This window comes from Acomys minous (genome assembly GCF_964271855.1).
Source record: "Acomys minous genome assembly, chromosome: 12".
Lineage (NCBI taxonomy): Eukaryota > Metazoa > Chordata > Mammalia > Rodentia > Muridae > Acomys > Acomys minous.
Window position 1 is genome coordinate 87,657,827 of NC_140493.1, and position 27,270 is coordinate 87,685,096.

Consider the following 27,270-nt stretch of genomic DNA (forward strand, 5'->3'; position numbering starts at 1 on the left):
TGTCTTTGGAAAAAACCAAAACAGCCTTTTTTTTAACAGAATGTTCCATCACCTCCATTTGTTCTGTTTTCATAGGCTGATTTTAATATTAAACCAACTCTTGAATTCCCACTTTGAGCATTACTGTTTTCAGCATTTGATCCCACGGCACCCTCACAGCACACTCCCAGTTTATTTCCTTTCCTCTGACTAGTAAGAGTGCCTTCAAGGGAATACCTTTCTTTTAACACAAAGCTAGGCAAAGACTGAAATAGAAAGACAAATCAGTAGCAAGGTCAAAATTAGAATTCATAACTAAATATAAATCTAGAGGGAATTATCCAATTACTTGGATGGTCCTTTCTCACAGACAGTCCAGAGTTGATTGACTTTGTGTCTTTTCCATATATAGAACAAACTAGCAAGGATATTCCTTTTTTTTTTTTTTGGAGAAGTAATAAGTTCTAATAGTATCTTAAATGCTGTCTTTTTTTTCTCTTCTCCTGAAAATGCCTTCATATATTAGTATATAATTTTCACAACTGCAAGAATTCTTGCCAGGCATGGTGGCACACACCTTTAATCCCAGCACTCAGGAGGCAGGGGAGGTGGATAGCTTGAGTTTGAGACCAGCCTGGTCTACAAAGCGAGTCCAGGATAGCCAAGGCTACACAGAGAAACTCTGTCTCAAAACAACAATAATAACATCCACTCAAAACAAACAACAACAAAAAGCAAAACAAACCCCCAAGACAAAACCAACAACAAAAAACTCTTTTCAAGGACCATCTGGTCTTTGACTTGTAGGTCAGAGAGCAACTGAGCTTGGAAGACCAAGATTTCCTAATGGAGTCGCTATCAAACTTGGGCAGATTTATCAGTCACTTTGTTTTGTCCGTAGACTTACAATAGATGGCTCTGAAGGGAAATTCCCAGCTCCCTTTTAAAGTCTCAAGTTAATTTACAGACTAACAGCTGTTTTTATTGAAATTGGACCAGCTTCAGGAAAGGACTTGGAAACGTAGAAGACAAATGAGTGTCATGTGAGGCAAGGTAGCCATTAAATGTACGAATTTAACACAAAGCTCATGCAAATGATAGGCAAACCTTGTATAAATTTATAGAATCTCAGCTTGGGAGCTTGCCAGCAGCAATGGAATCTCATGAGAATTGAAAACTAATGTTTTTAGGTTAAACTAAATGTAATAGCTTTTGAAGTTAGGCTTTCTCAGTCCCTTTAGAACTTCTTAGAGTTTGACACTACCCCATAAAAAGATTTCTTTAGTGTTTGATTCTAATCCATAGCCAGCCCCGCCCCCTGCACAGCCTGATATCACGTGGCATATATTTGCATACTACCTGGGACTGGGTGTGACGATCCTCCTCTCTGAGCCTTCTCATTGGCGGTGCTGGAGAACCAGCCCTCTATGGGAAGGACCAATCGGCAGCCTTAAGGACATTAAAAAAAAAGAAAAGAAAAGCAGGAGGGTTGGGTCTTCTGTTGATGGCTGAGCACATGGACCAATCATCCTCGGAAAAAGGAGAGCCCCCGCCGTAGATTGGTTGAGGGGGAGGGCCCAGGACTCCGCGGGCCAATTGGAACTCTGGGTCGAGGGGGCCGGTCTCCGCCTGTAGGGCAGATAAGTAGCGGCCGCGGGGGTTGGGGGCTGTGCGGGGCTCGCCGTGGGGTTGAGGCCGTAGGTATCCTGGCGGGCCATGTCCGGGGCCGCAGCGGGCGGCAGAGGCGGAGGTTCCTGGGGTCCGGGGCGCGGAGGGGCTGGGGGTCTCCGGCGGGGCTGCTCTCCACCGGCGCCCGCTGGCTCCCCCCGGGCCGGGCTGCAGCCACTCAGGGCTACAGTCCCCTTCCAGCTGCAGCAGCCGCACCAGCGCCGGGACGGGGGTGGTCGTGCAGGTGAGCCGGGTCCGGTGCGGGTGCTGGGGCGAGGGGCTGGAGAGTTCTGCGAGAAGTGTGAGGGGGAAGTGGATGGGAGGTGAGGAAACAAAAAAAGGGGGGCGCCCAGAGTTCGCGAGGGCGGAGGGGAGCGAAGACGAGCAGCTACGAACGTGAGGTGCAACTCCCGACCGAGGGTGCCGAGAGTCTGGGCCGGGAGGTGAGAGGAAGAGACCTGGCAGATGGAAGCTAGCTTTGGGGGGTGGGGGGGGGTATGGGGTAGGAGGCGTAACCGAAAAGTGGTCCGAAGTGGCCTCCCAGGAGGAATGGGAAATGCTGGGGTGCGTGCAGGGAGTGCTGTGGGCACCCTGAGCCACGAGCTTCACTGGGAGCCGGAGCCGGTGGGCGCTGGACGCCTGCTCGGTGAGGGGGGAGGGGCATGGACGAGAGCCGGGTGGAGCCATGTGTTACTTCTCCAGCTTGAGTTTGGCCCCAGCGTCCCTCCCCTATGGCTCTAGAGTTTCTTTCTCCACCACTTCACGTGCGCTCCCTATTACGCCTCTTCCAAGAGATGATTTGAACCCAGCCCGTTGGAATAAGTTAGTTAAGTTTAACGGCTTTTACTGCGGTGCAAACGTACCTCTCCCCGATTTTCTACATTTATCTCGATGTAGCCCAGAAGTTTTATGTCCCCCCGCCCCCGTATCCTTGACCTGCTTAATATGGCTGTCTCGTTCCAATCATCCTATCCGTGTGTGCCTATGTGCAGGAGTTGGCAGTTTGCACCTCTCGCCTCCGAAGGTGGTTTTTTGTCCTGAGCATTCCTAGCCAACGTGGCAGCAGAGTGCTTACAATCGAGTATGCTGTGGCAAATACCCCACTTTCTGAACAGCGCCGAAGCAGTTTCTTAATAGCAGCTTGATGTGGTGGGTGTGGGGAAACTAGGGTGGGGCAAACTTAACCTTGCTTTCACACTCAAGGCCCTGATGGGACCCACAAATGCAGGCCCTTTGGAACGGAAAAGGAACCTACTTGCACGAGGACGTTGGCAATAAGTTAAAAGTGAAGTTTGCATTTGATTCACACCAGATGTGACAGGATCCTTGCACACTTCCTAAGCCTGAGTTTGTACCAAATGTACAGAAGTTACGGCTTCTGCCATCTTAATGTGAGAGTCTGCAAGCCAGTCTCTTTAAGTTTTCTGCAGGTGACTAAGCTTGGATGGTGCATATCCCCTTCCTGAAGGTAGACTGTTACTATAGTCCTGGGATTCATCAGGCCTTTGAGGTAGAAAGCCAAGTCTATTTGGATCTCACTGTATGTGTTAGCATCACCACATCCTGGACCGCAGAACTTGGTCAAATCTGGTAGCAAGATGGTGACCGAGTCATCAAAGCATGTGTAGGATCTGGTGGTGTAGAAGAAGGCAACGCCGGGACAAACTCAGGGCTATCATGGACTTTAAAGCAGGCCACAAGACTACAAACCCTCCTGGCTTTGTTTGGGCTTCCGTGAAACCCAGGGAGGTTTAAGAGCAGCGAGCACCTGAACCTTCTGGTGGGAATCGACCGAAGCCTTGCCTGTGCAGTAGTTAGAAATTGTTTCGTGGCCCCTACAGAGCTAGCGTTAAAAGGGAAAGCACAGAGGACAGAGGTGCAAAGGGGAGGCAAGGGAGGCTTCTTTTGCAGGGTCAGGGTCTCCAAAGATACAGATGAGAACAGGAAACCAGAGGTCTGTGTGTGACTTGTCAGGTGACTCAGGGCAGATTGAATGGGTTCCTGCATTATGTATTTGGCCACTGCATTGTTTCTCCACCTGTTAATATCCCAGTGGTATTTAAAAAAAAAAAAAAGACATTTGCCTGTGGGATGGGATTATCGGTAGGTTTTCAGCAGGTAGAAGAGAGACAGGAAATAAGTAGCCTGAGCCCATTTGTGGCCAAGTGTTAAGGGGGAAGGGGGACAAGATGTCCCTGGTCTTTGGCTTGGGCCATATTAGCCTTGTGCATGTTAGCCTCACCTTCATGGATCTTCTTCAGGTTGTTTCTGTTCCTTCTATGCCTTGGGAAGTGTGCAGGAGTGTTTTCCTCTAGGCCATTAAGACATGTAATAGGGATATATATATATATTTGCTGTCACAGACCCTGGAAAAGAATGTATGGGTTTTGAATATAGGCTCTTCCATTTATTAGCTGGTGTAGTCTTAAGGAAGCTTCTGGACTCCCTTTCTTCTCTGTGGGCAACAACATCTATATCATAAGAACTAAAGGAGTTCATGAAGTGCTTACAGGAGTGCCTGGTACAGGAAAGGTGCTATAAAAAGTGCCCGCTTGCCTCTGCGCCTATTGCTGCCGTTTTCTGTGGCGAGCTACTTACTGTCAGAGCACTGCTGGGGAGAGCCCACTTGCCTTTTCAGGCTTCAGAGAGCGAACCCAGATTGGTCTGAAACCATTGCTGCAGGTTTCAGAATTTCAGAGCCTCTTGCGTTTTTTTTTTGCTTGTTTTTTGTTTTTTGTTTTTTGTTTTTTGTTTTCATTCTGCCAGCTTTTAAAATGAGCTCTCTAAAACAGGGCTCAGAACCACAACTGTTTAGAAAGGCCTGGGAGCCGGGACTGGGTTTCAGGAACAATTAAGTGTCGTCACTGTTTCTGTTTCCCATCCCAAATGATGTAATACTCTGCCTGTGCAGTTATCTCGCACCACACACCCTGCTGTGTGCTTGACAAGATAGATTAGGCCTTGTATAAAGGGTTATGGTGCAAAGAGTGGGTTTACCTTCTGTGGCCACTCATCCAGAAGGGATGTCTTCTTAAAGCGAGGAGAGGCTTTATTTTTATGAGCTGGAAGAGCTGAGAGAGAAATGAGGGCCAACTCTTTTTTTTTTTTTTTTTTTTTTTTTGAGACAGGGTTTCTCTGTGTAGCCTTCACTGTCCTGGCCTCACTTTGTAGACCAGGCTGGCCTCGAACTCACAGCGATCTGCCTGCCCCTGCCTCCCGAGTGCTGGGATTAAAGGCGTGCGCCACCACGCCCGGCTGAGGGCCAACTCTTAAGAAAGCTAAGAGCCACTGGTGGGTGACTGAAACCCAGGATACGTTTCTTATTGCACTTGCCCCTTGAATTAAATCCGTTTTTGTGTCTGAAGCCAGTTTTAGGCAGCTAACTTTTGGGTTCTTCCAGAACCAAATGACGATAGATAAAAACAGGAGTACGAAGTGGATTATTCTGGGTTCCAGTCTTCCCTATATCCTAAGTGTTTCTCCATGTCATTAGAATGGAAACAATAGTTCGGTTGTTTACTTCTCGGTGCTAAGGATTGAACCCAGGGCTTTGTGCTTGCTACACAAACATTACCGCAGATCCATATCTCCGGCCCGTGAAGATAACATTTAATTAAACTTTGCTAATTATTTCTCCAGTGAACCTGGGAAACCAGATGCTGCCTGGGAACCACCATACTTCACCAGAACCTTCTTAAACCAGGCGCTGGTAATTATAGCCTGTAGGTTATGTCTGGCCCTGAGCCTGTTTTTGTAAATAAAGTTTTATTGGAGCACAGCCACACTCTTCAGACTTTAGCTAGGTCTGTTTTCATGCAGTCAGCGGCAGACTTGAGTCATTGTAGAAAAGTCCATGTAGCCTAGTCCTGAACAGTACACCTGACTCTTACTCCACTGTGAAAACATGGTAATGTATACTTCCTCAGAAAACCCTGGGTAGAGTAAGGTGACAATCCTGTAACCCTACTCATATTTTAGCGGGAAGGAACCATCTGTTTCTAGTCAGTCCTCAGTCCCTGTGGCAGATGAGCACGTGTGAATACAGATTCCCCACCCCACAGTTGTCAGGTGACATGTGTTCAGTAGACATAGCTCATTTGAATTTACATAAAAGCTTAACTGTTAAGCAAATTTGTTCCCCCTTCTTTCCTTATGGCCCCCTTCCCTCAACCTAACAACTCAAACTGCAGAGAACATATTTTAAACATTAAATGGAAATTACATGAGGCGTATCTCCTGTTTTGAATTTTTCTCATTACCTTTTACTTTTCTGAAGAGATCAGTAAGAGTTGGTATTCGCCTTGGTTGCCCTAAAGTACTAGATTCCCCAGAGGGGACATGGGGAATGTCCTCCGGAGTGGCTATTTCCTGAATATAATGGCACTGTTATTAGTGATGCCATTGCGATCATTAAACGACTTTTCTTGCATCTGAAAACTTATCTTTGGAGGATGACTGTTTAGAGGGCGGTGGAGCCATATCAAAGAGGTCATGTATTAGAGATTCTGAGAGAAAGTGCTCATCCCCGTGGCCTGTGGTGCCACAGACAGCTGAAAAATTAAAATAAGAGTTGGCACTTTCTCTGCCAAGGAGTCATGTTGGTATAGTAAAGCTTGGGGGTGTAGTTAAAAATCCTTAAAGAGCCACAAGTGTCCCTCTGTAACGTGTGATTGAGATAGCTTCTGTTTGGGAAGCCTTGAGCCCTCAGGCTCTCCCTAGCCTGACACAGCAAAGGTCTGTCTTCAGTCGCTTTTCCAGGCATAGGTGTGGTCACAAAGTGCACTTCTGGTTTTTTGTTTTGTTTTCTTTTGTTTTGTTTTTTTGAGACAGGGTTTCTCTGTGTAGCCTTGGCTGTCCTGGACTTGATTTGTAGACCAGGCTGGCCTCGAACTCACAGAGATCCTCCTGCCTCTGCCTCCCGAGTGCTGGGATTAAAGGCGTGTGCCACCACAGCTGGCTGCTGGGAGCCCTTTTAAGGGCTGGAAATGTGAACCTGGTGTTTCTTCCCTTTCTCATAGGAGTAAGTGGACACTGTATATTTATTACTTGCCTTGTTGCTGAGACAAAAATACCTGACCATAAAGGAAGGAGGGGTTTATTTTGGCTCATAGTTCAAGGATACAGTCAACATGACAGGGAAGCAAGGAACAGGACCTCCATGGCCGTGTTACATCTGCACTCAGGAAACAGAGAGAGAAAAGTGCTCACTTTCCTCCTAGGCAGTCCAAAGGAATGGTGCCACTCACATTTAGGCTAGGTCTTTCCTCTTCAATTAACTTAATATATATAGGCGATCCTTCAGAGACATACCCAGAGGCTTGCTTCTTCTGTGATCCTAGACCCTGACAAGGTGGCAATCACAATTAACCACCACAGATGCCCAGCAGCAAGCTAGTTTAAGGAGTGTGGACAGTCTCTCGATGACGTAATGGTTTCTGCCCTTCCTGATAGAGAAGTTGTTCTTCCCTGCGTTAGCAGAGGGAGTAGAAGCCAAGAGACGCTGAGTCGGAACTGTCCTCGGCTTTCCGCTCTGCCTGAGTGGCAGCCTCACAGAGATTCCATTATTTGGTTTGCAGGGTATGAATTAAGCAAACACTAGCCAAATCTGCTCACACGGTTAAGTCAAAAACAAACCCTGGTCTCCGAGAGGGGAAGACTTGAGGATACCATTTGAAGTTCATAAATTATCCGTGCTCCAGTTCCTCCCAGCCTGTGGAGCTCCCCCAGATGGGCCATCGGGCCTGGGCACAGCTGGCTGTGAACGTGAAGCCTCCCAGCTCACAGTGCCCACTGGACCCCCCAGCTCTCCGGTGCCTTCGCTCTCTCCCTCGAGTCACAACACAGCTGCCTGCCTCCCTTTGGAGTCATTTAAATGGTTGTCCTCGGGCTGAGTAAGCCTCAGTTGGCTTTCCCTGTGTGGGAGTACCGCAGCCAATCAAGAGCAGCCTCAGTGAACTTAAAAGCGTGCTAGCAGAGTATTTCATAATGGGAAAGCTGGGGAACCTGGAACTGAAGTCTTGGCCGTGTACAGACACTTACCCTGCCCTGTTCAGGCACACAGGCCCATGGATTTGCTCACAAGCCCTAGACCGCTGACACTGGGGGAGGACAGAGTGAGCGCCTTAGGCTTTACCCGCCTGCATGTTAGCAGTTTGTGCTTCCAGCTCCCTATTAAAAGGGGTGTGTGGAGGCCTGGGAAGATTCTTCTAAGGGATTTGATTGCTCTTATACAGTAGGAGGTGCATGCTATTGGAGAGGCTGCCAGAATGTGTCATCTTAAATGGTGGACAGTTTTTGGCAGGGCAGAGCTGTAGACTTAGGGCCCACCCCTACCCCCAACCCTGACCCTATCTGCTAATGGCAGGCAACTCTTTCCAAGGAACCGTCGTGTTAGAGAACAGGTTGGGGTGCCAGTGCCTCTGCCACCTGAGTCCCTTATCCTGTGGTCTGAAATGACCTTCAGGAGAGCATTGATGTGTTAAGGCCGAAGGGTAGGATTTGACACACAGCTCTAAAAGCAGGTGCTATCACATCCACAAGCAAATGAATTACAAATGCAAGCTGGAGAAGGCACGGAACGAAGGAATAGTCAGTGTGTGCTAGCTAAGGGTAATTACAGGGCTGTAGGGTTTTAGCCGGTGTGGTGGCACACGCCTTTAATCCCAACACTTGGGAGGTGAGGCAGGCGGATCTCTGTGAGCTCAAGGCTAGCCTGGTCTACAAAGAGAGGCCTGGACAGCCAGGGCTGTTACACAGAGAAACCCTGTTTCAAAAAACAAATACACATGGGGCTGGAGAGATGGCTCAGAGGTTAGGAGCACTATCTGCTCTTCCAAAGGTCCCGAGTTCAATTCCCAGCACCCACATGGTGGCTCACAACCACCTGTAATGAGATCTGGTGTCTTCTTGTGATGGGCAGGCACACATGTGGGCAGAATACTGTATAAATAATAAATAAATCTTTAAAAAACCAAACACACACAAACAAACAAAAAACAAAAAGAAAACCAAAAATGAGGAAGAACTACAGGGGTTTGAATAGTCTTTCTTTCTTTCTTTCTTTCTTTCTTTCTTCCTTCCTTCCTTCCTTCCTTCCTTCCTTCCTTCCTTCCTTCCTATTGGCCAATGTGTTTTCCCTAAAGTTAAATTAGGTTTATACTGTCTTCTCTCTTTTCTCTTCCAAATGAGACATGTTTTTTGGAGTCAGGGATGTAGCCCAGTGGTAAAGCATGTGCTTAGCATGTGCAGTGCTTCGGGTTCTGTTCCCATCACCAAAACACGTATAAAAGTGCCATTGCGGCAGCCTTGTTCTCGAGTCTCTGTGGTCCCTTCAGCCCCGTCCTGGAAATTGTGCATGTGCCTTTTTAAGAAGCAGGTAACCTCATGTTTCAAGTGCGGGGGGAACTTCGCCCTGCAGCTTGAACAGATTTGAGTGCTTTTGCCGAGGGAGGGCCTGGGCTGCTGGGGAGTGTCATGCTCAATAAATACTTGTTGGATTGAGTTGCTGGAAATGCAGTGGAGTGGAGCAGGGAGCCACACCTCCCCAGGCTCACTTCTAATGGCCTTTCCCCATCCTGGTCCCCTTCTAGAAACCTCTCCAGCTACTTGCAGGACAAGCCGCCCACTCCCCAAATCATTAGCGTTCTGTCTCTAAGTCATCGGGCTCCTTTCCTTCCTGGCTTTTGGCCTTCAAGCCCAGTCGGTGGCACAGATGTTGCATTTCCATGGAAGCCATGGCCAGGCCTGTAGGCTCTCTTCCCAATGCATTTAAAGCCAGGCGGGAAGTGTGGGCAGGTTGATCCGTGGAAGTAGATAATATGTAGGACTTTGTTACAGTTGTGAGCTGCCTGACTTTTGGCTTAGGAGTAGGTGTGGTTGGTGGGTCAGAGAGACTGAGACGAATGCCCAGTGTCCTTTCACACCAGACACACCAGTACCATTTTTTTTTTGTAGTGCTGTAGTGTATAGCAAACAAAGTAAAGCAGGAATTGCAAAATTAGTCAGTTGCCTTTGAGGCCAGGTGGCAGAATTACTAGCGGAGCCTAGGGCGGCATTCCCAAATGTGATCAGGTTGAAAGCCTCCTTTCCCGTGCCATAATGCCAGAAATTGCTGTCCCTTCTCTTCCCCCGCTGAAGTGGGGACATGCAGGGGGAATGTTGAGGACCATTGTCCAAACCCTAGACATTTAGACTGCTATCCAGTCAGTTTCCCTGTTTCCAATCATGGGTCTAGTGACTTAGAAAAAAAAGGGGGGGGGTGTTACTAAGCGTGCCCACCTGGGCGTGACTTTGACCGGCGTGGGCATGTGATTAGGAGGGCAGGCAGCTTCTTTTCCCTTCTTCCCTTCTCCCCTTCTCCCTCCTCATTCTTCTCCTCCTCCCCTTCCTCCACCCTCCTTTCCACTCCCTCCATTTAGAGTTTTCTGAGCCTGTACAATCGCCCACGTGGCTTTGTGAGAACCACCATCGATAACACGTGCATTCCCTACCCCACAGCTGTAGGTTGGCAGAAACCTGTTATATTGTCGGGGTGGGGGGGGGAGCGGGGAGCGGTGGGGGCGGCGGGGGTTGGAGATCATCTGCTTAGCTCATGCCCATCAGATATTACCTAGGACCAGGCAGGTGGGGAGGTGGGTGCACACAGTGTGGATGACAGAGGGGATGCAAGCAGAGGGCTCTTATAGTAAATACAGCATCGTCAGGATGGAGAGGGGCAAAGAGGCCTGTGGGAGCCACATCCTTGGGGACAAGCACCTCTTAACCCGAGGGAAGCACTGGACGCCTTCTCAATTGACCTGTCACATGAGTCAGTCACAACAGAAAAGTAATAAATAGCTGTTTCTATGGTAAGAGGCTGAGAATCACCAATCTGAAAGGCCCCAAATTCACCTGGCTTGTTGAGAGAACTAAGCCTTAAATAGCTTTGCTTTGACAGTGTTCCTCTGTTGGTCTCTTGCTGCTCAGAACTGGTACTCCGATGTTTTACACTTACCTTCATTGTGTCCTGCTGGGGAGGAGGCATGCCCTTGCTTTTGCAGCCAGGGAAACTGAGACTCAGAAAAGAACTTGCCCACAGCCATGTGACTGGCAAAGCCCTTCTGCTTCCACACAGAAGTCTGTTGTGAGCTGGACTCCAGTGCGGCATCCCCACCTCCTGCCCAGCACATCTCCAGCTCATGTTGCCCTTTTGTTTGTACATCCATGTTCCAGGCTCAGCGTGCACCTGGTAAACTGATTAAGAGAGAACTGGAGGGGCTGGAGAGATGGCTCAGAGGTTAAGAGCACTGACTGCTCCTCTAAAGGTCATGAGTTCAATTCCCAGCAACCGCATGGTGGCTCACAACCATTTATTTATTTATTTATTTTTCTCACAACCATTTATAATGAAATCTGGTACTCTCTTCTATCCTGCAGGCAGAATGCTGTATACATAATCAATAAATAAATCTTAGAGAGAGAGAGAGAGAGAGGGAGAGAGAGAGAGATGGAAATGGGCTGCCAGCATCCCAAGGTGACCAAATGGGTTTTCAACATCTTGGACTTGTCCTGTGAGCTGTAGATTGGCAGACACTGCAGATGTGGTATGGTGGGGGCTTTTTAGCGTATCTGACTGTTCTGAGATGAGCAGTTACCATCCGGAATGGGTAGCTCACCAGGGACAGGGAGGGAACCGGACGCGGACTGATTGATGCTCCTGCCTCGGTGGAGTCATGGTTATGGGTACTGAGTTTGGAATCATGTGAGGAAGACAGGCCTAGATGGTGCTTGTAAGAGCGGGTATCTTATGTAGGACTGGCTGTGTGAAACTGTAAAAAGCACCTGGGGGCAAATGTGGATGGTACCCTCTTATGGCAGGGGATGGGTACAAGTGGCCATCGGGTGCCGTGAAAACAACCTAGTCTTCCATTTGGATAACCCCTGGCACCACCACTCCCGTGTTCCTTATAGGAAAAAAGGCTCGAGCACACGGTCAGCCAGAGCGCGTTCCTTATCTTGCTTTTGGTTACCTGGGAGTGGGGTCCTTGTGGTATTTAGTAGCAACCCAGTAAGGGGTGGCGGGTGGGGAGGCTTGAACTCTGAGAAAAACTCCTTCTAGGGAGCATTGCCTGGCTGGCTTCTTGGAGTTACTAACCCCCTCTACAGGATCACTCTCCTGCCTATATAGAAGTATGTCGCCTCATAGTGTTCGTATTCCTGCGTGTAAACTTTCTTTTTCAGTTACTTCCCAACCTTGTAAGGAAAATCTTAATTTAACAAATATTATAAAAATCATGTCTGTATAATAAAGTTGTTTCCATTTATATAATGTTTTTGTTGTTTGTTTTGTAAGCTTTCTTTGTGTCTTTAAGTAAAAAACAAAGACAAAGCAGGAAGGGCAAGGAGACGGCTCAGTTGGTAAAGTGCCTGCTGTGCCAGCGTGGGGACCTGAGTCAGATCCCCATCGCTCAGGTGAAAACAGGGTGCAGTGGCGCACACCTGTTAGTTACTTGAGCGCTGGGGGAAGTGGAGACAGGTGGGTCCCTGAGCTCATAGGCTGGCCAGCCTAGCTCAGTATCTGAGCTTCGGGGTTAGTGAGAGACCGTGTCTCTAAAATGAGGTAGAGCTGGTAGGATGGTGCAGTGGGTAAAAGTACCTGCTTCACAAGCTTGACCTGACTTCAGTCCCCACATCCCATTGTTGAAGGAGAGAACTGACTCCTGAAAGTTGCCCTCTGACCTCCATGTGCACACTATGATGTGCACTTCCTTGTTTTTGATTTTTCAAGACAGGGTTTCTCTGTGTAGCTTTGGCTGTCTTAGACTCACTTTGTAGACCAGGCTGGCCTCGAACTCACATTGATCCATCTGCCTCTGCCTCATGAGTGCTGGGATTAAAGGTGTGCATCACCACACCCAGTTTGCTTTTTTTTTTTAAAGACAACTTTTCTCTGTTATATAGAGCCCTGGCTGTCATGGACTCTCATTGTAGACCAGGCTGGTCTCAAACTCGCAGAGATCTGCCTACCTCTGCCTCCCGAGTGCTGGCACTTAAGGCGTGTGCCATCACACCTGGCACGTCCCTGTATTCTTACACATACCATACACACAGAGAGACAAATAATAATTTTTAAAAATTAAGTTTCAGTGTGGTGGAACACAAGTTTAATTCCAGCACTCAAGAAGCAGAGGAAGGCAAATTTCTGAGTTGCAGGCCAGCAAAGGCTCCGTTGTTAGACCCTGTTTCCAAACACCAAACAAAACAACTTCAAATTCAGTGGAGACGCAATTGATGAAGCTCCTTGTGTTCATACACGTGCCCACATACGCACACACAAGTACATATACACCACAACACAGAAAGATAGAAACTGACTTTATATCACTTTATGTAACTTGTCTGAGCTGTGTAGTCCTTGCCGTTTGCAAGGAAGGAGCAGGGCCTGCGGCCATCACTGCTTAGCAAGACTTCCCTTTGCTGTCTCTTCATCCCCAACCTCCCATTTTGTCATAGTTGCCTATCCCTAAAGCCCCCCTTTCTCTCTTTGTTTTTGTGTGTTGAGTGGGTGTCACCAATGAGTGTAGGAAAGTATGTGTGTAAAATGCGTGTGACAGCCAGCCAACAGTAAAGCAAATGACGTGTATGCTAATTGTACTCATCCTTGAACAACCAGTTTCAAATCATTTCCAAATAAACATTTAACCAATAAATCAATAGATCAATCTATCAGATCGCTCCGAACGTATTTGTAACTCCCTTTATCCTCCCCACTTAACAGATGGAACAGTTGATACCCAAGAAGTCATGGGACCTGTTTTGAATTCACGGAACAGGCTGGGGCGGGGCCAGGGCTTTGCGTCTATGTTAGATTGCCTTTCAAGAGCCTGCAGCTTGTCCTTGTTCCTTCTCCAGCTGGACAAAATTGGTGCAGACCCTGGGAACTGACTGGGTGCCAGTTTCTGCGTTTGCAAGTACAGCCCTTCTTGCTCCATGTTGACCCAGCACTAGAGTCCAGCAGGGTTGCCCCAGCTGCTGTCCCTCTGAGAGTGATCCCGCACTGAGCATGCTCTGTATGTGCAGCCTCTTCTGAGGGAACGCGCCTCCTCTCTTGGATGTGAAACACTCCTACCATGCTCCCCTGCTCTTCATTTCTTAAAATACACGGAGTTGGGAGGGTCATTTGTGCCACAGCCGTAAAATAGAACACTACTGCTCGTTTACTGACACAGGAGAGGACAGGGGCAAATCCAGGGGGTTGGCTTAGAAAGTGATGCCATCTTATGGGCCTAGGCCAGATGGCTCTTCTGTGCCATGTACTCGGCAGTTATTGTGAATATGGTAGGCCTCAGGGGAGTCTATGGTTTAGTGCAGGACATTGTACCAAGTGGGGCAGGAGTTAGAACTTACCCTCAGGGAAGTGCCCTTTGGTCCAACTTTCCCGTAAACCCCCAAGGAGGCTGGGGTCTGGGATTACTAAGCAGAGTTAGAGGAACAAACAGACCTTGCTGTATCCCACCGTTTCCTCTCACACCACACCACCTCAGCCATCTGGCTGTGCTCCTTCAAGGCACTCAATCATTCCTGTCAGTTTTGCTTATGCTGCAGGGAATGAGTGAACCCTACTCTACTTATTTTGGTCAGCTGAGCCGGATTCTTACTGTGTAGCCCAGGTTACTGTGTAGTTTGCCGTCCTCCTGCCTCTGTCCTCTGATTGCTGGGACTGCAGGTTATATGTCACCACGTGTGGCTCTACTCGAGACTGTAACGTAGGGGGAGGTTTCCTGTGGCTGGAGCGATGGCCTAGGTTAGGAGCACTTGCTGCTCTTACAGAGGATCCAAGTCCAGTTCCCAGCTCCCAACCACCTGTAGCTCCAGTTCCGGGGTATCCAGCGCCTTCTCTGGCCTTCACCGGCACCTGTGGATGTACACACAACCGCACACACAGACACACCATACACCATAATTAAAAGTAAAAATAAATCTTGGTTTGCTTTTTTCTTGTTGTTGGTTTGTTTTTGTTTTTGGCTTTTATTTATTTATTTATTTATTTATTTTTCTCTGTCTTAGCCCTGGCTGTTCTTGACTCACTTTGTAGACCAGGGTGGCCTCGAACTCACAGAGACCCACCTGCCTCTGCCTCCCGAATGCTGGGATTAAAGGCCTGGGCCGCTGCCACCAGTGCCAGGCAATAAATCTTTTCAAAAAGGGCAGTTTTTTGAAAATCTTCAGATTTGGTGTGTGTCTTTTAATCTCAGATGCTTACTGTTGGCTTCTGTACCCTTGGTTAACCTGGCTGCACTGAAGCTGTCCTTGAAGGAATTTTTTTTCATGGTCCAGCCAGCTACGTGAAGTAGACCTGTGGGCATCCACTGTGCGAGTGTTCCTGCTTGTGCTCAGATTGCTTGTCTCTAGGAAATGATCAAGTTGCATAGACTTCCTCCATGCTCCTCTTTATAGATCTGCCTGGGTCTTCCACCATTCTGGTTGTGTCCTGTTCCAAAGTAACTGATGGGTGGTTGACAGTCAAAATCAGAACAAGGGGGCTGGAGAGACGGCTCAGTGGTTAAGAGCGCCACCTGCTCTTCCAGAGGTCCTGAGTTCAATTCCCAGCACCCACATGGTGGCTCACAGCCATCTATAATGTGATCTGGTGCCCTCTTCTGCAAATAAAGCACTCATATGCAATAAATAAATAAACAAAATCAGAACAAGGAGGAGGAAGAGGGTGAAAAGGGGCCGCCGTCCCCAACTCCTAGGGGGTTGTCTGAAGCTTAGATGAGCGTGTGGGAGCCACTGCGCAGATAACAGTGCTATCTGCTTCCACAGAACTAAACTGAGCTTGCCCTCCGGGTTTCAGGAGCTGGGCTGGGCCCTATGGGTAATTATTGTCCCCTCCTGTTTTCCTGGATCCAATTATCCTTTTGTATCAGTAAGATAAGCCTTCTCTTTACTTATAGAAGGTGACTTTACCGTGAAGCAGCTGGGAGGAGGAGGAGGTCTGGTCTGTCACCTACCTTCTAGTAATGCGTGCCCGCCACACCCTCTGCCTCTGGAAGCTGCTGCCTGTGGAGAGGTAACCAGGGGAACAGCCTTCTGTTCAGAGGCCCTTGGCAGCTTCCCTCACTTCATCGCAGTAGTCAAGGCTCTAGACACCAGGGCCACCTAGCCTCGCTTTTCAGGCTGGCTCAGCCTAGAGGCCCTGCATAACCTCTGTGCCTCTTTTAGGAAATCTGAACAACTGGCAAGACCAGGACTTGACAGCAGGGACTGCCCTGGAATTTTGCCTGGCACACTCTGGGGTTTTTCCACAGCCAGGGCACCACAGCATGGTAATTTGCCACTGGTTTCCAGGTCTGGTCCAGAAGGTCAGGGCCCAGGTAGGGATTCACTGGGTGGGAGGTAGAAGTCTTTGTGGTATCTCTGTGATGCTGGGGACACAAATGAAATAGAGCTCGAATGAGGAGACGATCTAGACTTTCTCGCCAAGTGGGATATAATAGTTCACACAGCTGGTCTTTTTGGTTTTTGTCTTGTCTTTTTTTTTCCCCCCTTTGTTTGTTTTGGCTTTTTGGTACCATTGGGGATTGAACCCAGGGCCTCAGACGTGCCTTGCAAATGCTCTGCCACTAAACTGCGCCCCTAAAGCCAGCCATTCACACGGGTTTTCATGGATGAGGCCACACAGATTCAGTGACTGACATTCTTGGTTCTGAGGGACCTGACTGAGCACTTGTTCCTTGTTGTATGACCCTAGCCCAGCCCAGCCCAGAATGAATCAAAAACCAAGGTTAAGTGCAGCAGATCCTGACAGAGTCCAAGCTAGCGAAGTGTAGCAAGCCAGCAACCTATATGCCCTCTCTGCTCCTAAGTGGGCCTGCTGCTTACTGCAGCTTGCCCGGCCATGTGACCCGCCCTTCTGCTGTGGCCAGCCACAGGTAAATTGAGCACTATTTATGTTTTGCTGCTTGGGAGGAGGTGGGCAGGGACATTGGGGTGCCTACAACACAGCTGTCTTGGCTGCTCATAAGACATGTTTACTTTTGATTTTGCCCAGTTTCCTTCCTCTCTCTCTCTCTCATGCCCCAGATGAACACACGTGTTCTGAGATTGCACCTGAGCTCCAATGGTCAGCAGCCCCTCTCCCCCCCCCCCCCCCATTTAGGAGTTGGAACCTTGTGCCCTCAAGGGCAAATATTAAGTCAGGAACCTGTAACGATCTCTTCCTGGTGCTGTTTTCTGGGACAGACTACTTTAAAGTCTCCCTCATTCAGTGCTGACAAGTGAGTTTAGTTCTTCCCGTTGTCAAGCTAGAGTCTCAGGCGTACACACGCCTTTAATCCCAGCAGCCCTCTGGAGGCAGAGGCAGGCAGATCCCTGAGTGTGAGGCCAGCCTGGTCTATAGAGTGAAGTCCAGGATAGCCAGGGCTATACAGAGAAATCCTATTTCAAAACAACAACACCCCACCCTTGCCCCCCAAAAAACAAAACAAAACCCAAACCAACCAATCAACCAAAGATAGTCTCACTATGTAACGCTGGCTAGTCTGGAACTAACACTAGATGTAGGCTAAGTTGCCGGAATCTGTCTGCTCAGCAATGGATGTCTGTCTAAACAGACCCTCACGTGTGTACGTCCATATGCAGTCTTTCGGGTGAACTATTTGAAACTTTCACGACCTTCCCCCTTTACCTCAGCACCTTCTCCTGTCAATAAAGACAACTTTCTTCACACTGTTGTTATCTTGCATAAGGAAATTAACTGTGACCGTGTACCATTTAATAGCCATTCTGTTCTCACACTTCCCGTTTGGCGGCTTGCTTTGTGGGGCTTGAGATTCAGGTGTTGTGCGTGCTAGGCCAGTGCTCTTCCCACACCTCAGCACAAAGGATCTCACTCAGTCACCTCTTCTTCTCCTCCTCCTCTTCCTTCTTCTTTTTGAGACAGGGCTTCTCTGTGTAGCCTTGGCTATCTTGGACTCATTTTGTAGACCAGGCTGGCCTCGAACTCACAGCGATCTGCCTGCCTCTGCCTCCCGAGTGCTGGGATTAAAGGCGTGCGCCACCACGCCCGGCCCAGTTACATTTTTTAAAAAAGCCTCACAATCCAGAGTTATTCCCTACTCTGTGTGTGCATGTGTACATGCATGTGACCCTGAGTGTGTGTACACTTGCAAAAGGGCACTATGGATTGCACATGTGCATGTGTGGGCACTTGTAGGGGCTAGAGATAGATATCAGATATTGTTAGTTGTTCTCCATTGTCGTGTTTTGTTTTAACAGAGTCTGTTAGTGAACCAGGAGCTTGCTGTTTGGGCTAGTCTAGTGGCCAGCAAGCACCTGAAATCCACTTGTCTTCACCTCCAGGCTCTGGGTTACAGGCGCACACTTGTTGCTACTGCAGATGATGCCAGGATACGTGGAAGAGCCTCACGCTTGCTCAGTAAACATCTTCCCCACTGAGCCATCTCCCAGCCCTTCCCTTTATTTCTTTGTTGTTGCTGTTGTGCCTCTGTCCTGTGTATGTGTGGGCATGTGCATGTCATAGTGCCTGTGTGGAGGTCAGAGGTCAGAGGATGTTTTGGGGTCCATTCTCCTCCCACCTTTATGTGAGTTCTAGGGATAAAATTTACCCACTGAGCCGAGCGGTGGCGGCGCTCGCCTTTAATCCCAGCATTCGGGAGGCAGAGGCTGGCGGATCGCTGTGAGTTTGAGGCCAGCCTGGTCTACAAAGGGAGTCTAGGACAGCCAAGGCTACACAGAGAGACCCTGTCTTGAAAAACAAAAAAAAAAAACAAAAAAAATTTTTTTACTCACTGAGCCATTTTGCTAGCTTGTGTTTGTTTAGTTTAAAAAACATTTCTTTGTTCAATTTAATGGTTTTATGCTTTGAGAATTTCATACATATAAACAATGCATTTTGATCTCTTCCACCGCTCCTGCCCCATAATAAGTCATTTTGGGCTGGGCAGCTGTAGAGCACATTTTTACTCCCAGGACTTGGGAGGCAGAGGCAGGCAGGACTCTTGAGTTCAAGGCCAGCCTGGTCTACAGAGTAAGTTCCAGGACAGCCTGGCTACATAGAGAAACCTTGTCACAAACAAACAAACAAACAATGTCATTTTGGAGCTCTTCTAGACCTTGTATTTCTCTTCCCATTTCCCCAGAGGACAAGGACAGGTGAACCCGAGTTCGAAGCTAGCCAGGGCAACAGTGAGATCTTGTCTCAAAACAAAAATAAGCCTTTTACGGGTAAAGTTGTGTCTTCAAACTGGTTATGTTAGGAAGTATGAAATACCAGGTTGATTCTAAGTAGTAATACTGTTAGTGAAGACAGGACAGAGATTCGGGCATTGAACACAAGGGCTTCATGTACAAATGCTGTGTCACTAAGCTGTACCTCCATCCTGGTCATGCTAAATTATATCACTTTAGATGGTGGCCACCAGCTCTCCCACTGTAAAAGCACACTGTGGGTGACACTTTGGCATTGTGTTAATACGTGTTTCCCCATAACCTTTGGCATCTGTGAACTCTTCCTGATTGAGCTGTTACATTGAGAGTTTCATAAAGACAGTTCTGAATTAACACAAATTGAAAAGAATATTGACATGACCAATTCAACAAGAATAACAAAATCAATTTTCTTTTGTTGGGGAAAGGCAACAAGACAGGGCTGTCAAATTTTGTCAACATTCATAGATATTTTGTGTCACTTGGATTGTATTGAATTGCATACTAGTTGCTTAAACATACGCTGTCTCGAAGTTTGCTGGAAGCCAGAAAGAAAGCAGACTGGATAGAGTTTAAATTATTAATGGTTTATTCATAAGGTAGAAATTATTTTGGTTGTTTGAAAATAGTCTGTAATCTTATTTCCGTTTTACTTGCTTCTACCTTCCTCACTAGAATTTGCCTCACTTCTAATTTTCTTCATCTTTTCTTGGTGAAGATGCCAGCATGCCGGGTGACTAAAGCAGTGTTTCCGAGTCTGAGGTAGGATCATCTAGTTCCTAGCAAGGGAAGGGACTAGAACCTTCTGGTTCACCGTATTTCCTGAACCAAGGCAGCCAGGAAGCCATGAAACAGTTGAGCCTGACTTAAATGCAAATGCGGGAAGTGATCGTTGAAAAATCTTCTATTTGAGGAAGAAAGGGCCTTACTTTGCACTTTGACCTTAGAGAAACGAGTTCATCTTTTATGTGAAGTGATAAAGCCTTAGAGACTGTGCTCCAAGGGGCACTGCATGTGCATGTGAGGTGCACAGAAACAGAAACCAGGGTAGTTTAAAATTCTCTCTTGCAAAACTCACTATTGATGAACTGCTCCAATCTGGTTCTCCTCCACCCCATTTACCTTAAAAGCTAACTGAAGAGCTGAGTGGGCATCATGATTTCTTCTCTGTTTGATAGAAATCAGATTACAGTAAGAAACGAAGTAAGGAAAAAGATGCTTGCCCATCCTTTGAGTTTGTATGCCCCCAAGAAGGAGTGTTTTATGAGAGGAGGCTAGGCTACTGTGTGCTTTTTTTTTTTCCCCTGAGACAGGGTTTCTCTGTGTAGCCTTGGACTCCCTTTGTAGACCAGGCTGGCTTCCAACTCACAGCGATCCACCTGCCTCTGCCTTCTGAGTGCTGGGATTAAAGGTGTGTGCCACCACGCCCAGCCCTGTGGTGTGCTCTTCTCACCAAGGCTCCTATTAGATGCTGAAGGAAAGCATGCTTTCATCACTCGCTGATGGTGATGCATTTTATCCTGAGAATGCTACGATCCTACAGAACTCTTCTTCAGAGAATTGAGATAAAGGGTGAAAAGTTCACACTACTTCCTTTTCTTCTAACTGCAGTTTCTTGAGAACTGAACAGACGCCAGGGGCCCTGCAGCCTGCCTCTTTGATGCTGGCGCATACACTCTGGGTTACCCTTTGCCTCCTGGGAGATACACAGAGTTTGTGTGTTCCTTTTTTTTTTTTTTTTTCCCACAGTGACAGCTCCAAAAAGGCTCTCTTGGCCCATTCCTCTGCTGCCTGCAGATGTGATCTCCATTTTGGGAAGTCAGACATGAAGCCAGACATGGTTTCCCTGGTTCTCTCTTGAGTTGTATGTTTAAATATGGAATCAAAGTGATTGATGGAGGGCTTGGCTGAGAAGTTCGGACATACACAAACACTGCTGTTCTTGTCTGGGTAAAGTCTTGGTAGGAAGCGTGATGCAACCCTCCCCCCCCCCCCCCCCCAGTTTTGAAACAGGGCTTCTCTGTGTGTATCCCTGGTTGTCCTGGACTCACTATGTAGACCAGGCTGACTCACAGGGATTTACCTGCCGAGTACTGGGATTTAAGGCGCGCGCTACCACGCCCAGCTTGTTTTTGATGGTTTTGTTTTGGTTTGGGATTTTCAAGACAGGGTCTCTCTGTGTAGCCTTGGTTGTCCTGGACTCGCGTTGTAGACCAGGCTGGCCTCGAACTCACAGAGATCCTCCTGCCTCTGCTTCCTGAGTGCTGGGATTAAAGGCATGCACCACCTCACCTGGCTTGTTTTTGTTTTTTGAGACACGGTTTCTTTATGTAGTCCTGGTTGTCCTGGAACTCTGGTCTCGAACTCCCTCCGGAGGTTAAAGGCGTGCGCCACCACGCCCAGCTTGAGTTTCTTCTCCCTGTTGAAGGTTGAAGTTAGTTGTGACTTAGTGTTGAACGAAACATTAGTCAGGACTGGGGTTATAGTTCAGAGAGTGAGTGCTTCCTTTCAGCCCTGGGAAAAAGAAGGAGGAGGACGTGCTCAGAGCTCCAGATTTAGCTTAGCCATGGGTGGATGGGTCTCCATGGAGCTCTCCCAACCCTCAGATCGTCATGTTGGGGGGGTTTCACTTGCACCACAACTTCTCCCCCAAACCCATGTGTCTGTGCATTAAGCAGCGAAGTGGCCCTAAAGCACAGGGAGCTCTCGAGGCCACTGGTGCTGTGCAGTCCCAGCCCGTGTCCAGAAGTGGCAGAGCAAACCCTGGGACAGCCATGTGGAGGAACTTCCCCCACATGCTGCTAGTCTGTTCCTGGGGGGAAATGTTTAGAAACTCTGAGACCGTGGTTATATTTTGTTCTCCAGATTTCTCAGGTGCTGCAGCACAGTGGACAGGGCATACTGCCCTGCCCATAGTGTCCTGGCTCAATGCCCTGGCCCTGGCTGCTTCTCACTCCCCACTCAAAGTGAAGGTTATTGATTGAAAACAAAACAAAACAAAAAATAAACAGAAGCGTGCATATGTGCACGGAGCAAAACAAGGGTCTGTGTAAGCACTGTGGTGGTCTCTGGCTGGGCCGTGTAGAGCTGTTAGCTTTTGTTTTCACTCATCTGTATTTTCTTGTAGCATTTGTTATGGAGGCTATTTTCTCTTTAGAAGAGGGGAGGTGGGCAGCCTAGTGCGAAGAATGCTTCAAAGCCTGAAGACATGAGAAAATGGCTCATGCCTTGCTTGTTGAACCAGCTAGTTGTTGAGTTTTCACTGGGTGCAAAATCTCATTATGTCTCCTTTAAGGGTACAGTAGGAAGGCTAGGCACACATGCTGGTGACATTTTTCCATCCTAGCTCTCTCCCTCCTACATGGCCTGAAAGGCAGTGAAATGATGGAACTGTCCCTCCAGATGCCCAGCCAGAACCCTTTGGTCAGGGCTGATTTCTCCTGGCAAATTGCTTGGTCCCTACCCCTGGCCAAGCTGTAGTCTTCGTCCTAAGAACTTCCACCTGCCCTTGGAGTTCCTCTGCTGGGGCTAGGCTTGAGTTGGTTTCCAGGAAGGGATCTTGGGAGAGGCAAGAATGAGCTGGTGGCCCTTCTGAATACACGGTTGCTCGAGGGGTGGCCCCTAGGAGTGTGTCCGGTGATGGGTAGCTGGCACTGATGGGGCAGTGGCACCAGCTCCTCCCTCTTCTACCCTGCCACTACCTTCTTGTCTTACTACCCTCCTATCAGCAGAGACTATCGGAGACCTGATGCTTAGTGGGCTCTCAAGCCCATTTACTAAAGGCGGTGTCTGCTCTGTGTGCTGTTGGCTCCATTGACAGTCCCCAGTCATGTGTCTACTGGGCCTCTTCTCTCTTAGCCCCTTTCCCTGAGGCCATACAAGTGTAGCAGTTGGGAGGCCGGGCCAAGTGGCTCTGGAAGATAGCACCTAAGGCTCCTTATCTAGTATGTGCTGTTTTGTTTTGTTTTTCTCCATTTGCTGTTACCCAAGAACCAAAGCATCCGCCACTGCTCAGCTGCGTGGTGAAATGGTCTGGCCTGGTGCCAGGCAGCCTCGCCAGGTGGCTGAGCTGTAGAGGCTGCTGCCTGCGATGGGCCGATAATACCCCATGGTGCTGTAAACAGGACACTCCACCCTTCTGCAGACGCCCGGCCCATGCCCCAGTGCCGGCTGCTTTGTCACTGCCTGTCGTGATACCAGCTTGTCTTCTCTGATACAGGAGCTGATTGTTCTATTCCTCTCCCAAGGTTCCCAAATCTGAGAGAGGAGGCACTTTCCAGAAATGAAACCAGTTCATCTTCCAGCCACAAGCAGCCGTTGTAACTTCTCGGCACTTCCTATACTTTAGCTGTAATCACGCAAGTGCAGGGCAGAGCCCACTCCCCAGGTCTTTCCGGTATGCCCACAAGCCCCCACAACTGCTACCCTCACTCGTGAGACTGCTGAGGAGATGCTTTCAAGCTGTGGGACCTAAGCGCCCATCCACAGCTGCCGTTGCTCCAAGCCTCTTAAGAAGCTTTATTGACTTTTTCTTTGCCTGAGACAAGGGGTCATCGTATAGCCAAGGCTGGCCCGGAACTCGTGTTCCTAAGGCCTCTGCCTCCCGTGTACTGGCATTGCAGGCATGGCCTCCTGCCCAGCTACAAGCTGTTTGATACCCCTGCTGTACTGCTTATCTCTGACAGTATCCAGGACTGCAATAGACTGTCCCCAGGAAAGGAAAGGACTGTCACAGTCAAGACAAGTACCTTGCCAGGCCTGGTAGGACAGGCCTGTGATCACAACTGCTTAGGAGTTGGGGTGGGGAGTGGGGGGCGCTGAGGGGTGGGAGGATGCAGGGGGTGTGGGGCAGAAGGAATGTAAATTCAAGGCTTTCCTAGGCTAAAGATTAAATTCAAGGATACCTGTGCAAGTTAGTGAGACCCTGTCCTAAAGTAAAGAGTGAAGAGACTGTGGCGGCAGCTTTAGCTCAGGTACAGTGCTCGCCTCGTATATGTGAGGCCCTAGGTCCAATCCCAGGCCTGCAATGCACCTTCAGTTAGGAAAGCACGGGCCTCAGGGTGCTGTGGCTAGAACTTACTCAGAACAGGCTTCAGGGTAGTCTCCTCTTTCTCCACCTCCTCCCCTGAATCTTCCCAAGGGACAGAAGCAGATTTGCATTTCTTTTCTCTTCAGCATCCCTAGGCAGTAAGGTGGGTCACACTGGGCTCCGCTGGCCTAGGGAATGCAGGTCCACCAAGGTGAAGGCAGTAGTGTTGGCTGTAGTCACACTACAGTGAGGATATGGCTGTCTGACCTATGCTGTCTGTGTAGCCCCTCTGAGGTATCAGGGGACCACTCTGTGCCCACCAGTCTGCAGCCCGTTTAAGGATGGCACAGAATCACATCGGTATCTGATTTTGGCTTTCTGTTTGTCTTTAGGGGAAATTGATGCCTTGATTTAGCTCATACTCAGTTTTGGTGCCTAAAACAGCAGGCGCTTGCCAAACCATTTCGGGGGAGGTTTATGAAATAACCAGTAGGTTTCAAAAAAAAAATTTTTTTTTTCCTAGTCAAAAATCTAATCTTTTTAAAAATGCCCTCTCCTGTATTTCCTAGGCATGAAAGAAACGTGGCATTTCAGTCTCCTCAAAGGGGCTGGGACATGCCAAGAATTTGGGGACTTGGGAGGGGCCGTGGAACCTTGCTAAGGGCTCTAAGACGGGAGGTAATTCTACCTTGCGGCTAGCTAGGAGCTGAGCCAGCAGCCTGTGTGTGCTGGGATGTGGCCGCAGTGGAGATAAGGCTAGGGCCCAGCTGTGATCTCATCTGAGGGGGCGGGGAAAGCCAGGTGGGTTTAGCCAGGTCCATCTCCCTGCAGGGGGGCAGGGCAGCCCTCCACATGGACACTTGCTTTTCTTCATTCTCTCATCCCTCCCTTTCTATCTTTTTTTTTCCTTTAGAAATTTCCTTTTTGCTGTTTGTTATTTTTATGTATATATGGAGGAACAAGTCACACAAGCCTTTGTGAAGTTGTTGTTTATTTTTTGTTTTGAGACAGGGTTTCTCTGTGTAGCCTTGGCTGTCCTGGACTTGATTTGTAGTCCAGGTTAGCCTCGAACTCACAGAGATCCACCTGCCTCTGCCTCCCGAGTGTTGGGATTACAGCCGTGCCCCACCACGCCCGGCTTCTTTGTGAAGACTTTTGATGAGAGGCAGTTGGGGGAAAATGTAGTACCAAGTAGAATAATGTTTGATTCTCAGATGGACTGGAGGGTTTTGAGTATTTCCTAGACCCTGTCTGTCAGCACTGTGAGTGAAGTACCGCTCCACTGTTCTTGAAATTGGACCCCAGCTAAATAGTTCACTGATTAGGGTGGTTAGAAGCGGCGACGGGAACTGGTGTAAAACCAATGTGGTGACAGTTGTTGCTAGGTGATAGATTCCTCTGATATAGGCTTCAAAGGCTAGGCTTCACAAGAGACAAATGAAAACAAATACGATTTACAGGAGATGTAAAATCAGCTCTGCCCTTACTTCATATATATCTGCCCCTGAGAGGAACTAAAAGGGCAGTCCTTTAGAGGCAACCTTTTAGAGGAACTAAAAGGTATCCTGCAGCCTCAGAGCAAGGTAGAAAAGGGGCTTGGTTTAGGAACCCGGTACAGCCACCTTCTTGAGATGCGGGGTGTCATCAGACACTGCCTCTCTGTGCTTTGACTTTCTTCAGTCTCCTTGTCCCTTTTTCCAGGGCTGACAGGAGAGGAAAGGGTGACCACAAACCAGAGTACTTTATAGTACTGGGGCAAGACCGAAAAAAGTCTCACCCAAGCACAAGCTCTTCCAGGGTCTCTGGAGAGTCTTCTATGGGAGGATGGGACAGATGACCCTGAATGACCTTTCTGCCTCAGAGTCACAGTCTGTCCTTCAACATGAAGAAGCAGCCTCCAGGATTATGACATCCTAGCCTACCTGCCTGTCATTTTCTCACCTGCCTCTCTGTCTGCCGTGTAATATTGCAAAGGTGGTGCTTTCTAGAAACCCTGCCTTCTCTCTGGGCTCCTAGGGACCATCTTAAAGGAGGCCTATAGGACAGCATTTCAGTGTCTGAGCTGGTTTCCATAGTAGACCAGAAGCCACAGAGATAGTTGAATTACCACCTTTCCATCTTTTTTTTTTTTTTTTTTTTTTTTTTTTTTTTTTGGTTTTTTTGAGACAAGGTTTCTCTGTGTAGCCTTGGCTGTCCTAGACTCGCTTTGTAGACCAGGCTGGCCTCGAACTCACAGCGATCCGCCTGCCTCTGCCTCCCGAGTGCTGGGATTAAAGGCGTGCGCCACCACGCCCGGCCTACCACCTTTCCATCTTAAGCCCAGCCCAGAATAATGAGTGATTGAATTGCTTGTTTAGAAGGTAAACCTGGGGCTTGAACTAGTGGGCCTGTCACTAACTTACTGCAGTAACAGGTAAAAGAAGAGCTTCCCTCCCCCCATTCCCCACCCCCCATCCCAGCCTTAGACAGGGACAGACAGATAAGTGGCAGGTGAGTGGCTGGCATGGATCTGCACAGAGCCAGTGGTGCAATTACAGAAGCTTTATCTTTCTACTATAGATTTTTCAATTTTATTCAAGTACTTGGGTTCTTGCCAACTGCCAGCTCTATGCTGTGGACACGGTGCACACTGGGGGCTACAAAGGTAAATCAGAGCCGGACCTCGCAGGAGTCACAGATACCTGCAACCCAAGAGAGAGGACAGTAAGTACAGGAAAAGAACAAAGTATACCGAACAAACCCAAAACACTCCCAGACACTCCCTGCAGGGGATTCCCAGCCTCTGCAGGCCAGGGAGGAGGTGGAGGCAGTTAGGCTGGCCTAGCAAATGGCTCAGGTTTCAACACCAGACAGAGGAAAGAAGGCCTGGTCAGTGGTGGGAAATGGTACAGTGTTCCATGCCTGGGATGTAGAGGAGAGTGGGCCAGAGCACGGGGCCTTTGATGGATGAACCTGGCTTTTTTTTTTTTTTTTACTTTGTGTGTGTGTCTGAGAGCTCACGTATCCTGGCTAAGGCATGAGGGTGGAGGTCAGAGGACAGGAGTGGCCATCACACTTAGGTCTTTAGGCTTGCCTCGGGTGCCTTTTCCTTCTGAGTCATCTTGCTGGTCCCTGACTTCCAGCTTTGAGAGGGCCTTTGGAGACTTGTAGTGTAGAGATTTTATGATCATTTAAACTAATGTATTGCCAGGCATGGTGGTACACGCTTCTAATCTTAACCCTCGGGAGGTGTGGGAAGGAGGAGTGCAAGTCGAAGGCCTGATTAGGCCATATAAAGAGACCAGCTGAAAAAGCCAGATAGTGGTGGCGCACGCCTTTAATCTCAGGACTCAGGAGGCAGAGGCAGGTGGATTTCTTGAGTTTGAGGCCAGCCTGGTCTACAAATC

General features: G+C 48.5%; 1 protein-coding gene across 2 annotated transcripts in view; it reads left to right on the forward strand.

Annotated features, from left to right (window-relative positions):
- Window positions 1–1,639: 1,639 nt before the first annotated feature.
- Window positions 1,640–27,270, forward strand: part of FAM117A (family with sequence similarity 117 member A) — a 46,679-nt gene continuing 21,048 nt past the window's right edge. Inside the window, exon 1 of one of the 2 annotated variants that reach the window (XM_084749921.1) lies at window positions 1,640–1,891. In XM_084749921.1, the coding sequence (XP_084606047.1) occupies window positions 1,696–1,891 (196 nt within the window). In that variant the 5' untranslated portion in view covers window positions 1,640–1,695. The remainder of the gene's footprint in view (window positions 1,892–27,270) is intronic. The other variant, XM_084749922.1, reaches the window with a different exon arrangement.